This window comes from Chionomys nivalis, chromosome 17, assembly GCF_950005125.1.
Source record: "Chionomys nivalis chromosome 17, mChiNiv1.1, whole genome shotgun sequence".
NCBI lineage: Eukaryota > Metazoa > Chordata > Mammalia > Rodentia > Cricetidae > Chionomys > Chionomys nivalis.
This window is the reverse complement of record NC_080102.1, coordinates 2312354-2326549: the sequence shown is the minus strand read 5'-3', so window position 1 is coordinate 2326549 and position 14196 is coordinate 2312354. Positions and strand designations below refer to the sequence as shown.

The following is a 14196-nucleotide window of genomic DNA, read 5'->3' as shown; positions in this document are numbered from 1 at the left end:
TCTGGTTTCTGCCTGTTTTGTCAACAGTTGGTATGGCGTCACATACCTACATTCCCAGCTGTCCTAGAGGCTGACACAGAAGAAAGCAGAGTTCCACAGCTTCATAACAAGAAATGATCTCAAAAATCAATTAACAAATTAAAGTACAGCAATGTTACTACACAGTGACTGTGTTTGAACAGCAATATCTAAGACACACGGTAGAGGAGAAACACGAGTGCATAAGAAGACAGAGACAGCTGAAAGAACATTACGGAGCACAGAGCTGCCAGAGGACAGCAGCAGGCTGATCTCTGGGGTCTATTTAACAAGTTCCAGGACAATCAGTGCTGTATGGAGAGACACTGTTGGGGGGGAGGGAGGGGATACAAGGCTGAGGAGATGCTCCAGTGAGGAAAGTGCCTGCCACTCAATATGGGACCCTGAGTCCCACAAAAAATAAAGTGGTGAGCAATAGAAAAACAATGTTCAGTGTTAACCCCAGGCTACTGTGTGTGAACATACCTGTACCACAAATGGGTGTGTGTGAACATACCTGTACCACAAATGGGTGTGTGTGAACATACCTATGCCACAAATGGGTGTGTGTGAACATACCTATGCCACGAATGGATGTGTGTGAACATACCTATACCACGAATGGATGTGTGTGAACATACCTATGCCACGAATGGATGTGTGTGAACATACCTATGCCACAAATGGATGTGTGTGAACATACCTAGACTGCCCAGAAGCGAAAGAGGGAAAATAAAGAACAAAGGAACAGGATAGCAAGATGACCCAGGATGTAAAAGAACTTGCCTCAGAAACATAGCGAGCTGACCTGGTTGACCCACATGTGGGAGGAAAGAAGCAACTTCAAGTTGTTCTCCATACGTGCACTATGGCACAAATGTGGACATACACATGCATGCATACACAAAAATAAGTCTTTTTAATCCTACAAAACTAATGGTATTTTATATAAAAAAAAAAGTCAAAGGGCAGTAACTGAAAATAGTATATTAATATGTTAATAGAATATTTTAAGTTTTTTTTACACAAAGTGACAAAACAGAAATAAGATGATAAAATATTGATTAGATATAGCTATAAAATGTATGGGATAGCATTTTTCCACCTGAAAATTTCTCTTTTTTTTGGATTTTTTTTTTTTTTTTTTTTTTTTTCCCGAGACAGGGTTTCTCTGTAGCTTTGGTGCCTGTCCCGGAACTAGCTCTTGTAGACCAGGCTGGCCTCGAACTCCCAGAGATCCGCCTGCCTCTGCCTCCCGAGTGCTGGGATTAAAGGCGTGCGCCACCACCACCCGGCCTGAAAATTTCAATAGAACATTTATAATAGTAAAAACAGTAATGCATCAAAACCTTGATGTAATAAAGGATTGTCAAACAATTTTGTCACCTATACTGAAAAAATTAAAATCATTCATATATTATATATAATATGTATATATTATATAAATATATTATTTATATTATGTATATTATATCATAAATATATTATGTATATGTATTTGTATATATTTATATATTACACATTTATATCTTTTAATTCTATAAATTAGTAAGAATCTCTTTAATAAAGAGATGTATGCAAAGATTTATCTGCCTATATGCCAAACTATTTTATAAAACTGTAAATGAAAACATACTAAAGAATAAAAGATTAGTGTAGCAGACTAGAAAAACTACTACTACTCTACTATATAGCACTGATTTTCTTAAAATAAATTATAAGATACAGTAATGTCCTGGAATAATGCTATTAATAGACCAAGAAAAATTTCAAGTAACCAAAGTGCATGTGCGTGTGCATGCGCGTGTGCATGTGGCCACAGAGTAAAGTGAGGCTCCAAGTCTAAGAAGTGTAATTCTAAGTGCTCCGTCCATCTATCCCAACAAGCACAGCCATAAAACCTACAAAAACACAGAGCAACAGCTACTTTAGCTCTCCGAAAACAGTAAGCAAGGGTAGGGCAGGAACATAAACATCTTAGAAAAGACTTTAAAACAGCAAATGTGAACTCAAATCATCAGTAATTACATCCTTATAATCATGTGCATCGTGGTCAGAAAGGGTGGTCCGCAGGGTGGTATGGGCTGTATGAAATTTGTCAAGACCACGGTTTTACTGGCACACAGCCACAGTCATTACTAATCATGTGTAGCTGATTTCACAATATTCTCAGAAGACTGACAAAAGCACAGCTTACGTGGCCTTAGCGGCCTCTCACAGAAGTGTTTGCTTGCTATCGTGCTACTGATCAAAAATGACTAAGATGTAGTTTCTGGTCCAATGAGTACATAGTTTTGAGGTTAACTAAACTCTAAATAGCGGCGCGCGCAGCGCGCGCGCGCTGCGCGCTGCGCGCGCGAGAGAGAGAGAGAGAGAGAGAGAGAGAGAGAGAGAGAGGGGGGGGGGGGAGGGAAGGAGGGAGGGAGGGAGGGAGGGAGGGAGGGAGGGAGGGAGGGAGGGAGGGAGGGAGGGAGGGAGGGAGGGAGGGGAGCTGTAATGCGTCTGTACTACATCTACATAGTGAAACAAATTTTATCTCTGAGCATCCTAGCATACAATTAAAGTAGAAAATTTAAAAGAGAAAATATTTTGTAAAGAAAAGTGTAAGTCAATTAATAGACTCTAACTGAAGTCAAACCAATACTCTTTAAGAACATTTTTTAAAAAGCCTTCAATAAAAGCCAAACTCTAATTCAGAGAATACAGAACTGAAGGGAGACATGGACGCATCTTACACCAAAATAAAATACAGGAACCTGAGCTAGTGCAGCCCTCAGTGGTACAGTGTTTGCCTAACCTGTGTGAAGCTTTGATACCCAGCAAAGGAAAAGAAAGGGGGGGGGGGGGGGGGGCGGGACAAACAAGAACAACAAACAATATGCAAAGAACATGGAGGAAAGCAGAAAACAGTAAACATACAGGGAAACAGTGTCTCAGAGGAGCTGAGCCTAGAACTCAAGACTCTCATCACCACAAAAGACTGCTCTTGGACCTCTATAATTGACTTAAAGAAAATACATATGCTGACCTTCAGCCAGTCAGGTGACATCAAATCCTAGCCCAAACAGATATGATATCAAATCCTAGCCCAAACACACACACACCTCAGATCTCACATTTACTACATGTTATTATCTTGAGGCTTTCTATCCTGAGGTGTTTTTAAAAATGCTTATTGTGACCCAATAAACTGCTTTAATGATGAATTAATCAGTCAAGACACACAACTGAAAGACTGTTCTAGATACTGATTCTTACTCTTTGCCTGTTAAAAAGCTATTTATTCAGGGGAAAATGCCTATATTGACAACACCAAAACCTTCCTTAAACATCATTTCTGGAGGATCTGGCAGAATGGTTCCATACTTAAGAGCACTGGCTACTCTCCAATGGAGCCCAGCCCAAATCTTGTAACTCCAGTCCCAGGCTCTCTTCTAGCCTCTGCAGGCAAAACATTCATAAAAATGTTTAAATGTTAAAGTTTTAAATCATTTTCGAATCCAAACAAATGTTCCAACTAAAAACTATAACCACAGAGACATAACTCTGCCCTAAGAAAGCTAGAAACAGGAGTCTACCTCTACTTTGAAAAACAAAAACAAGACAGAATAATAGCAATAAAGGTCATTCTTTGAATAAATGATCACTATCAGCTTACCCAGTCAGATTCTCAAATTCTTCTCTTTCCCCCTTTAGCAAAAATTAACTGTCCTGACTTCTAGTAGCTAGTGGATCTAGTTGCTGCTTAACAACTTCCTAGCTTCTCAGACAAGGCAGGAAGCACATGTTAAGCCGCAAACTACCTCAAGCTGCCCACGTAGAACACAGCTGTTTTTATGACACTGAAAATTAGCCAACTGTCATAACTCTACCAGTCTAAATCCTAATGCTAACTCTAAAAAGTCATTAAATATCTAGAACCCAAGTTCACAAATCAGCCTTAAAATTGTTCTATCTGAAGTTAAAAAAATAACAAGATTTTGAGGTTTTTCTTAAGAAATATGCAACAAAATATGCAACAAAACTTGATTTACCTTAAACTGACAGAAGAGAAGATAGATATAGGAAAAGAGGAAGCAAGAGAGACAGGGAAAGAGCAAGAGACAAGTTTATACACCATGGGTGATGCTGGAAATTCTAAGAAGATACATTGTCGAATTTGAAGAAATTAAGCTACACATTTAATAAATTAGTATAAGCTACCAGTCTAACTTGACAATTTTTCCCAAAGGAGTGATTAGTAAGAAGTCGAGAAACTTCTGGAAACAATGAGGAATATCTTGTGGCTCCTTCTCTAGCCCAGACAGTCACTTGGTGAAACAGGTGTAGGAAGCATCAGCACCAAGCTGTCCATAGCACGTGCAAAGGACTCTCACTTCAAGGGCACCAGGAACTCTGAACACATATTTTAGAGTGGCAGGGCTGGCAAAATGGTGTGTCTAACTCTATCCTCTGATGTTAACTAAAACTAGCAGAGAACCTACAAATGTAGCACAATAAAGCATACACCAGTCTCCATTACAACACACAAAAACATGACTAATAAAATTTAAAAATCAAAAGAGAAGTAACTGACAGCTTACTTGTAAAGGCAGCAATGAGTCTACAACGCTAGCGGGTAATGATCTTTCTTCATTAAATATTTGCCTAGGAAGTGTTTGTTTGCAATTCATACCATCTTGGATGAATAAAGACATCAGGAAATAAAACAGGTTGCATCTATGGTTATCTTTCAGCTACAGCTACAAAATCCTATCATCTCCCTGGTAATTTGGCATCCAGTAACACAGTGATCCAGTGCCTTCTCTTGGCTCTTAGCACAAAGCAAGGCAAGAAAACCCTGAGGCTCTGCTGGGAGAGGCTCTGACTACAGCCACAAAGGACAGACCAAGTCTTACTAGGAGCCATCTGTGAGGGCTCTGGACCCAGCATGTTCAAGTCATGTGGCAAAGCACATGTGCATATGACCTAAACATTTTATGACAGCAAATATGACAGAAAATATATATTCTACAAACACTAACACATGGTCAGTAACAACAGTAATCTCAACGTGAAGTTACCTGGTGGCAAATCAGGGTCTGTAGGAGCAGTCTGCTGAGTTCTTCGGGGTTTGACGGATGATTTTGTGTTTTCAGCAGGGCTTCGGCTGGTAGAGTTGGAACCACAGCTTTCATGGTCATCCTATTTTTGTTTTAAAGAAAAAAGAAACATTGGTCACATTCAAGGACTAGGAAATTTTGGTCAGCATGTGGATTTAAGATTACTAAAAGTCAGGCTTTCCAAATTTTAGCTCTCAAAATTTATGTAACCAATTTTAAATTATACATTTGCGAACAGTACTTAACAATAACTAATTTAAGGCCTGGGCAGATGTTCAGCAGCTAACAGCACTTAACACACAGCAGAAGGACTGCGGATCCCAGCCTGCACACAGCTCACCAATAACAGTGCTGCACACATCTGTAAGCCCTGCACAGACGGAGCCAGAGTCTACAAGCTCCAGGTCTAGAAGATGCCCTGCCTAAAGGAATATGGTGGAGAATGACAGAGATCATGCAGCTCCGGCCTCGGGCCCACACAGGCAGTGCACACATCACGCACATACACTAACTGCTTTAACACTTCTTTAGCTAGCTCCAAAACAAATTATCTGGCACTATCCAAAGATGTCTTATTTATGGCTTTACAAACCTATATGACTATTCAGGAAAATGTTTTAATGATTTCCATATCTAAACACAAAATAAATGGAAAGGAAATTAATGTTCTGTTCTATGGCTTCTATGTTAAAATTCTCATTATTTAGAATTCAAGCAGTCATCTTAGTTATCTCTACTTATGTCTTACAATCTTCGCATATTATTTAACAATACTTACTAAATTACTATTAGTAGTAAATATAAAGTTTACATGGGTTTGATATGGATACATAAAAACATAAATTATACTTTTTAATTATCTTTTTATAAAATAGAAATGAGTATAATTTTCATGTCCTAAATCAACATTTATAAAATAGTCATGTCTTCATTGGTGGACTTATTTCCTGAGATAAATTAGTTACACCTGTCATCAAGAAGTTCAAAAATCTATCAAAAACATTAGCTAGTTCCAAGCAGTACTTCCTTCTTTCTTTCTTCCTTCTCTCCTTCCCCCTCCCTCTCCCCCTCCCTTCCTCTCTCCCCCTCCCGCCCTCTCTCTCCCCCTCCCTCTCTTTCTTCCTTTCTTCCTTTCCTTCTTTTTCTGTTTTTAATAGGAAGATAGTCAATCTATTTAGAAAAACAAGGTAAGTTACACCTTAAAACATACATGCACATAAACATACACAAATTTAATTAAATGTAAAATAAAAACAGGTATGAAAAGAGAAAAGACAGAATATTAAGATAAGTACAATTGTCAATGCACTATTTTCTAAGAACAAAGGCTCAACTTAAGGCGACATGCAAACGTGCAGTGAGGAGCACCAACACAGAGGGTGGATGATGACCTCCAACCTTCACTCCCCACTCAGTAATTACATTGACATTTACAATGGGGGAAATTTAGTTTTTATTTCACACACATACACACACAAATAATTACTAAATATGCTGATATAATTTTGTAGTAGGAGTAAATAAAAGACATGAAGGCCTTCTTTCAAAACTGAAATTCGGGGACTGAATAGATGACTCAGCAAATAACAGCATTGGGCTGCTTTTGCAGGGGACCTGGACACCAACATGGAAGCTCACAACTGTCTATAACTCCAGTTCCAGAGGAGCCGACACCTTCCTTTAAACTCTGGAGGCACCAAGCATGCATATGATAAAGAAAAAACATCCATACACATAAAATTAAAATAAAATCTCAAAAATATATAAAACAAAACTTCGGGGCTGGGTTATATGCGGCATGGATAGAACACTTGCCGCACAAGTGTGAGGACAAGAGTCTGCATTCCCAGAACCTACTCAAGAGTCAGGCACAGCAGTCTACTTAATCTCAGTATGCAAGAAGTAGAGACAGGGTCAGCAGGGCGAGCTGAAATGCCAGACTAGCAGAATCAGCAAGCTCCAGGTTTAGCAAGAGACCCGGCCTCATTAAAGACAGACTAAAGCAACAAAAGAAGGCACCTGGCATTAGCATCTGGGCTCCACAAGTGTGCATACACATGTACCAAGCACCCACCCACCTGTGAACCATATACACAATACATATATCTATATACAAGCATAACACACACATACATTCAACAAGAAGAGAAAAGCCCTTATTTAATAACTCAAGAGAAATATATCCTAATAAAAGCTGAGTCTCTTTTACAATGCAGCATAACTTCAGATGCTAGTGGCACATTTGGGAAAATATTGTCTGAAACCCCATATAAGCAAAAACCAAATTTTTGACATCATAAACAAAGGCAATCTGCCTAAACTTTTGTTCATTTTTTAAGATAACACATAACAATTCCAGAGTGTTTCATTCCACAAAACAATATCATAATTCAATCTTTCCAATGTCATCTTCTGTTAGTTGGGGGTATGCTTCAGTCCTCAAAGGCTTCAAGACTACTATGAGCAGAACTTCACTATAATTATCCTTCGTTCAAGGAACGACCTTAAAAAGTCCAGTTAGATACTCTGCACAATATTAACATTAAAAGCACACTATTCATTTTTGAAATGTGTTTGCCTCAAAGGCCCAGAAGTAAAACACGTTCATTAAGGAGATGTGAAAAAAAGTCTTACGTGAACAGCCAAAACCAGCATAATTATGAAAATATTTAACACTGAAACCATCTGAAATCACAGCCTGCATCAGATTACAATGATGTCATAATAAACATTTCAGCCAAAAGCCACTCAACGCTACCACAGTCCAATAAATCTGGGGTACAGGAGATGACAAATATTTTACAGCCAAAGAAAGAAGTTACTTTTATTTCTAAAATGTTATTAAAAGCAAAAGGGAATACGGCAGACTAAATATGAGTTTCCAACAAGGCTTCCCTTAAGATAAATAATAAATAAATGTGCAGTTAATAAAGCTCCTCTATAGAACAACACTGTTGTCATTGGAAAAAAAAAGCAAACTTAATACATTTATAATAAACTTGAAATTTTAGTATGTATACAAATGAGCATTAATTATGGTACTCAAAGGAATATATGCTATGAAACAAACATTACCAAATATGTGAATACTTTTCTAACTGTGGTTAAAAACTGTAATTATATACATATTATAATTAGGTAAGAATCCTTTTGGAAATATGAATTTGACTTCAATTATATTTTAATTGTCTCAATTACAATTGGGCTTCTAATCAAAGCCTGCCCAATCCAATTAAATAAAAATAAAGCAAAATAAAATCATGAAATAAGTGTATACATAGTAAAACTGGAATTACTTCCATCATTATTTTTAAATTCCTCTTCTACTTTTTACCAGTAGACATCTCTTTGGAATATTATACATTTTTATACATTGAAAACTTAAAACTTCAAATTAAAAAAAAAAACATGTTTTCAAAAATGCTAGTCAGAATATTTGAGATAACTTTTAACCCCAAACTATTACATTTCTATCTTGAGTTTCAATTTTTCCAAAATATCTGTAGAGCATATTTCATTGCCAAAAAAAAAAAATGTTTTCTCTTGAGCTATTTCTGAAAATACTGATCTTCACTCCTCATTAAGCAAGCAAGAATGTCATTTCTTCCTAACAGAGAAATGCAGCAAATACTGAATGCAAATAGACGCATTACTTGCGTTTGACAGGTCATGGCTTCAGGGAGCATGCCTGTCCCTTGGCCTTTACAGGTCTAGTCATTGAGAAAGTGAAAAAGATCAACTATCAGATTCACAAAGGTGTGAGAAGAGTGAGGACAGTTCAAACAGGTAAGAGCATCTCTATAAACAGCAATGAATTAGGGTACAGGAGAGCTGATGGAGAGAGAAACCGAGTGGGCGGAAAGAAAAGTGATGTGCACTTGCTTTCTGGCATCAAACTCAGAAGCAGGAAAGGACAGAGGCTCACCCAGCAGCTCTGGTCACCAAGAGCTCCTGAGACATGAAAAGGTTTTGTAAATGAACTAGTACAAGACTCAGGAATATTCTCCTTCAACGCCCTCTGGTAATACGTATTGTAAGGCTCAGATCAGAAGGCAACCGTGAGAGCACCAATACCCTTCAGAGCACCAGAAAAGCAGAAGCCAACGCGGATGAATGCTTGGAAGGGCAAAAAAGAACCACGGGCAACAGCTTACTATTCCCCAGAGCTGAGAGAGGGTAGGAAAGATAGTGATAACCTCCCTCTCATTCTTGAGAAGTTACTAATCTGTCCCCAAAGTCAAGAGGACCACTTAGCAGTCCACAGTTTAGTAATAAAGGTGTAGGCACTGAAAGCATGTCTAGGGGGTGGGCCATCTGTGTCTGAGCTCCACACTACCTGCTTACGGATAAGAGGTTCTGGTCCCAGGCGACTCAGCTGTCAGTCATTCTCGGTCTTCTTTTCAACGACCTCACAGAGGACACTGTCTCGGCTACAGTCAATAGTAACACACTGAACAATTCTTTACTGATGCCTGTGACAACCCTCTTTATAACCCCTTTCCTGAAGCACTGAATTTGGAAAGTGAAATGAGCAGAAACGTAGGGAAGGAAGTATATATAGAGAGAGGCATCCTGACCAGACCCACATCATATAACAATTACCAGAATTCAGAGTGGGAAGTAGGCACTTAATAAAGCATACATTGAAATGTACTTTTCCTGAACAAGTAATAGTTGAGCAAAGAAAGCATATGTTGGGCACTTTTAGAAAACATAACACAGAAAGTGGTACTTCTATTCAGATATTTTACATACTACTTGAAGACATATCTGTTAACAAAGGTTTCTGTCTGTCTCCCCCGCCCCAGTTCCACAGCTGATCAGTCCCAAAAAAACACACAGAGACCTACATTAATTATAAACTGGTTGGCCTATTAGCTCAGACTTTCTTATTAACTAACTCTTATATTAACCCATTATTCCTGTCTGTGTTAGCCACATGGCTTGGTCAAGGAAGTCTCATCTTGCTTCCTCTGCATCTGGGTGATGACTGCAGACTGAGCCTTTCCTCTTCCCAGCGTTCTCCTGTTCTGATCGCCCCACCTATACTTCCCACCTGGCACTGGCCAATCAGCATTTTATTAAACCAGTACAAGTGACAAATCTTTACAGGGTACAAGACAATTGTCCTACAGCACATATCCACGCACATTAAAATGTTAAGAACAGTTTCAGAGCTAATCAGTGGTTGCATGTGGTATAAAGAAGAGTTTCCTTTATTGAACACATGAATGTGCTGGGCAGCAAGTATTTAAATGAGGAAACTAAGACTTTCCTTTTAAAAACCTAAGGAGTAAGGCAAGGTAGGAGGAAAACACAGGGGATCTGTGTTCATGCTACTTTCAAGTTGTCACATTGTCAAACATCACACTCAACGCCTCTTACTCTCTTCCTGTTCAACCCAATGACACACGAATATCCTCCTCATTGTAAAGATGGAAATTAAAGCATTAGGAGATACTGACTGGAAAGTATCCCAATACTCAATGCACACAACCCTGGCCAGGCCTTCGGGAGTCCCAGGAGCATCACAAAGAGCATGAGGCTGGGAAAGACGTCACTACAAGAGAGGAGGAACAAAAGAGTAAAAGGGAAGCCAGCTTATTTATTACAAAAATGAGAAATGTGTAGCCTAATTTTAGGTACTGCAGAGAACAATAAAATAGCAAACTGTGAAGAGAAAGTAGGAAGGCCTTGAATTACATAATCTGTGTGGGGTAAGAAATGAAAGCTGCAAGTGGGGAAGCAGCAAAATTAAGTTGATCATTCGGGAAAAAAAACATTCAAAAGCAGAGGTACCAATAAAAAATAGCTGCGAAACTTGAGAAAACTGCACGCTGAGGGAAACACCAATAAGAACTTAGCTGAGGAAATGACTTACAAAAACTGCTGTTCTAGTTTGCCTTCTGCAGCTGTGACAAAACACTGCACAAAACCCGTTTGGGGAAGGAAAAGTTTACCAGCCTTACAGGTGATAGCCCATCACTGAAGAAAGACAAAACAAGTCCCAGGAGCCGAGAACTGAAGGACAGACCACAGAAGAACACCACTTACTGGTTTTCTTTCCCTTTGCTTGTACAGCTTATATTATACAGTCAAGCTGCCTTGCTTAGGGATGGCACAACCTACAGTGGGCTGGACCTGCCCACATCAATCATTAATCAGGACATGCGCACAGGCCCATCTGTTGGAAGCATTCCTCAACTGACCTTACCCCTTCCCAGATGCTCTAGTTGAATTACCATAAACTAGTACAACTGTTTATTGTACAAGTAGACAACCTGAGTTCAGATCCTCAGCACCCACATAAAAAGCAGCACCTTCTACAGTAACCCTGCTGGGGGCAAAGACAGTGGAACTCTAGAAGTCCCTGGTAGCTACAATAGCCACAACAGAAAAGCTTCAGGTTCAGTGAAAGACTAAGTGAAGAGCATTCCAGGAGGACACACAGCTTCAATCTCTGACCTCAAAACACACGACTGCACCTATATACACATACACACACCTATATACACATTCCAGGAGGACACACAGCTTCAATCTCTGACCTCAAAACATACGACTGCACCTATATACACATACACAAACCTATATACACATTCCAGGAGGACACACAGCTTCAATCTCTGACCTCAAAAATGAAAGCACACGAGTGTACCTATACACACATACACATGCATACAAAAGACATACATGCAGTAAGCGGGATTAAATATTAGCACCCCGAGTATAGTAAGTCTAAAATGAAACGTATGAACTCTGAAAAGTTACTCAATTCCTTCCCCACTCTCCTTATGTCATTCCAAAGAAATCATCTGTTTTTAATGCCCTAATTCAACTAATAACGTTTCCTCCTTCTCAGGATCCAAAAGACTATGTAATATGATCTGACTTCAATATCTGTGTTAGCTTTGAAATGATGTTGATGAGGCCCACTGATTTCAGGCTTGAGAAATAGATTCTTGATAATGAATTGGATAAGAAAATATTTCTTCCTAAACTCCACCACACTATCATAAGGGAGGTCAAGTGAGTTTTCCTAAAGGATATATATATATAATTTTTAAGTAAAAGGATAAAAGTTAAAGGGCATTTCCAGAAAGTGCATCATATCAACAAAGATGACTATATAGGTATGGAGATCAGATAAAAATTCAGTACTTGGGCTGGAGAGATGGCTCAGAGGTTAAGAACACTGGCTGTTCTTCCAGGGGTCCTGAGTTCAATTCCCAGCAACCACATGATGGCTCACAACCATCTGTGATGAGGTCTGGTGCCCTCTTCTGGCATAGAGGTGCACATGCAGGAGGAACATTGTATACATAAGTAAATCTTTAAAAATATATATATATATATAAATTCAGGACTCATTTAAGTAAGTCTTAGAATTTGAAACTTTAGATTTCCAAAACAAAGAAAAGGATTTGTTCTTCTGATAACACAGTTGAGTAGACAAATGGAAACACTGAAGGAAAAGAAACACAAGCAACAAAGCACAAAAGAGATTTTGAGCTAGACTCGAGCAGTGTGAGAGAATGGAGATGAAGCATGGCTCTGCTTGGGATCCAAAGGTAGTCAGGAGGGAAGAACAGAAGACCCAAAATGCCCAAACAAGACAGGGAGATAGATTTGAAGATTTTCCTAAGGGTAGCTAAATTGGCTTCAGTAACTGGGAATGTCAATTCCATGACTGATAGACCTTCACTGTAAGCACCTTTGATATTTTGTCTTTATCTAAGCTGTTAAGAGGAGCTACTTGATTGACAACTGTCAGACTCTTCCCTTGTACCCAATACCTCAGAGAAGGATCTACCAATGAAGCAGTCCCTTCTCTGACAACCAGTTGTTTTGAACACTCTACAGTCATGAAGAAAACCCACGCAGCTTCTAGCAGCAGTAAAGTCAAGCGGCCACGGCCACTCTGAAGGCCTTGGTCTAGTCATCACACAGACCTCAGAAAACACCAAGCATGACTCCTCAGTTAACTCAAGCCCTCTAGCTCACTCCCCTCTAGCCCTCTAGCTCACTCCCCTCTAGCCCTCTAGCTCACTCCCCTCTAGCCCTCTAGCTCACTCCCCTCTAGCTCACTCCCCTCTAGCCCTCTAGCTCACTCCCCTCTAGCCCTCTAGCTCACTCCCCTCTAGCTCACTCCCCTCTAGCCCTCTAGCTCACTCCCCTCTAGCTCACTCCCCTCTAGCCCTCTACCTCACTCTAGTCATCACACAGACTTTAGAAGACACCAAGCATGACTCCTAGGTTAACTCTTGCTGACCCTGCTCACCCTTCAGCTGTTCTCAGGTAAGATGGCGGAAACCCTGCCCTAAAGACTCAGAAGAAAGCTGGTGATATAGGTGTCACATGATGCTTGTGACTGACTCCTAACCAGGCTTGTGAATGGTGATATACGGCTTGCGAGGGAACTGGCCACACACAACAGATAGAACTGAAACCTGAGCACAGGCACGGCACACCCCCTTTTTAGTTTTCTAAGCAGATGACTTCTGTCTTATCAGCAGGCTATTCTCAGTTTGTTGGAATAATCCAGTTTCTCAAACAAGTTGTGTCCTATTTCCACCCCAAACACCTGTACTTCCCATCCTTGACTCTCCACCCTCCACCCCTAACATCCCAGTGTTGCAACATAGAACCAGACAGGGCTTCTCCTAAATGGTTTAATCTATTTTTATGATTCTTTTTTAGTTCTCTCTTCCGCCCTCCCTCCCTTTCTTCCTTTTTCCTCCCTCCTCCCCACTCCTTTCCTTTCTCCCCCCCCCCATGCACATGAGTGCAGGTGCCTTCTGCAAAAGAGGGCACTGGATCCACATGGGTGCTAAGAACTGAACTCATGATGCGGGATTCTCCTCTGCATGCTATGAATATGTTTTATTACCATTGGTTAATAAAGAGGCCGTTTTGGCCAATGGCTAACAGAATAAAGTCAGGCGGGAAATCTGAATGGCAATATAGAGAGAAGGTAGGCAGAGTCAAGGAGATACCATATAGTTGCAAAAGAAAGACCATGATGCCGGAACCTTACAGGTAGGCCATAGCCTCGTGGCAATACACAGATTAATAG

The 14196-nt window shown here is 39.8% G+C and overlaps 1 protein-coding gene across 7 annotated transcripts in view; it reads right to left on the bottom strand.

Moving 5' to 3' along the window:
• The window catches only part of Vps13b (vacuolar protein sorting 13 homolog B), a 438985-nt gene that overhangs the window by 405883 nt on the left and 18906 nt on the right, over positions 1-14196 (bottom strand). For all 7 annotated transcript variants that reach the window (XM_057791255.1, XM_057791252.1, XM_057791249.1 and 4 more), the window contains exon 4: positions 5082-5202. In XM_057791255.1, the coding sequence (XP_057647238.1) occupies positions 5082-5202 (121 nt within the window). The remainder of the gene's footprint in view (positions 1-5081; positions 5203-14196) is intronic.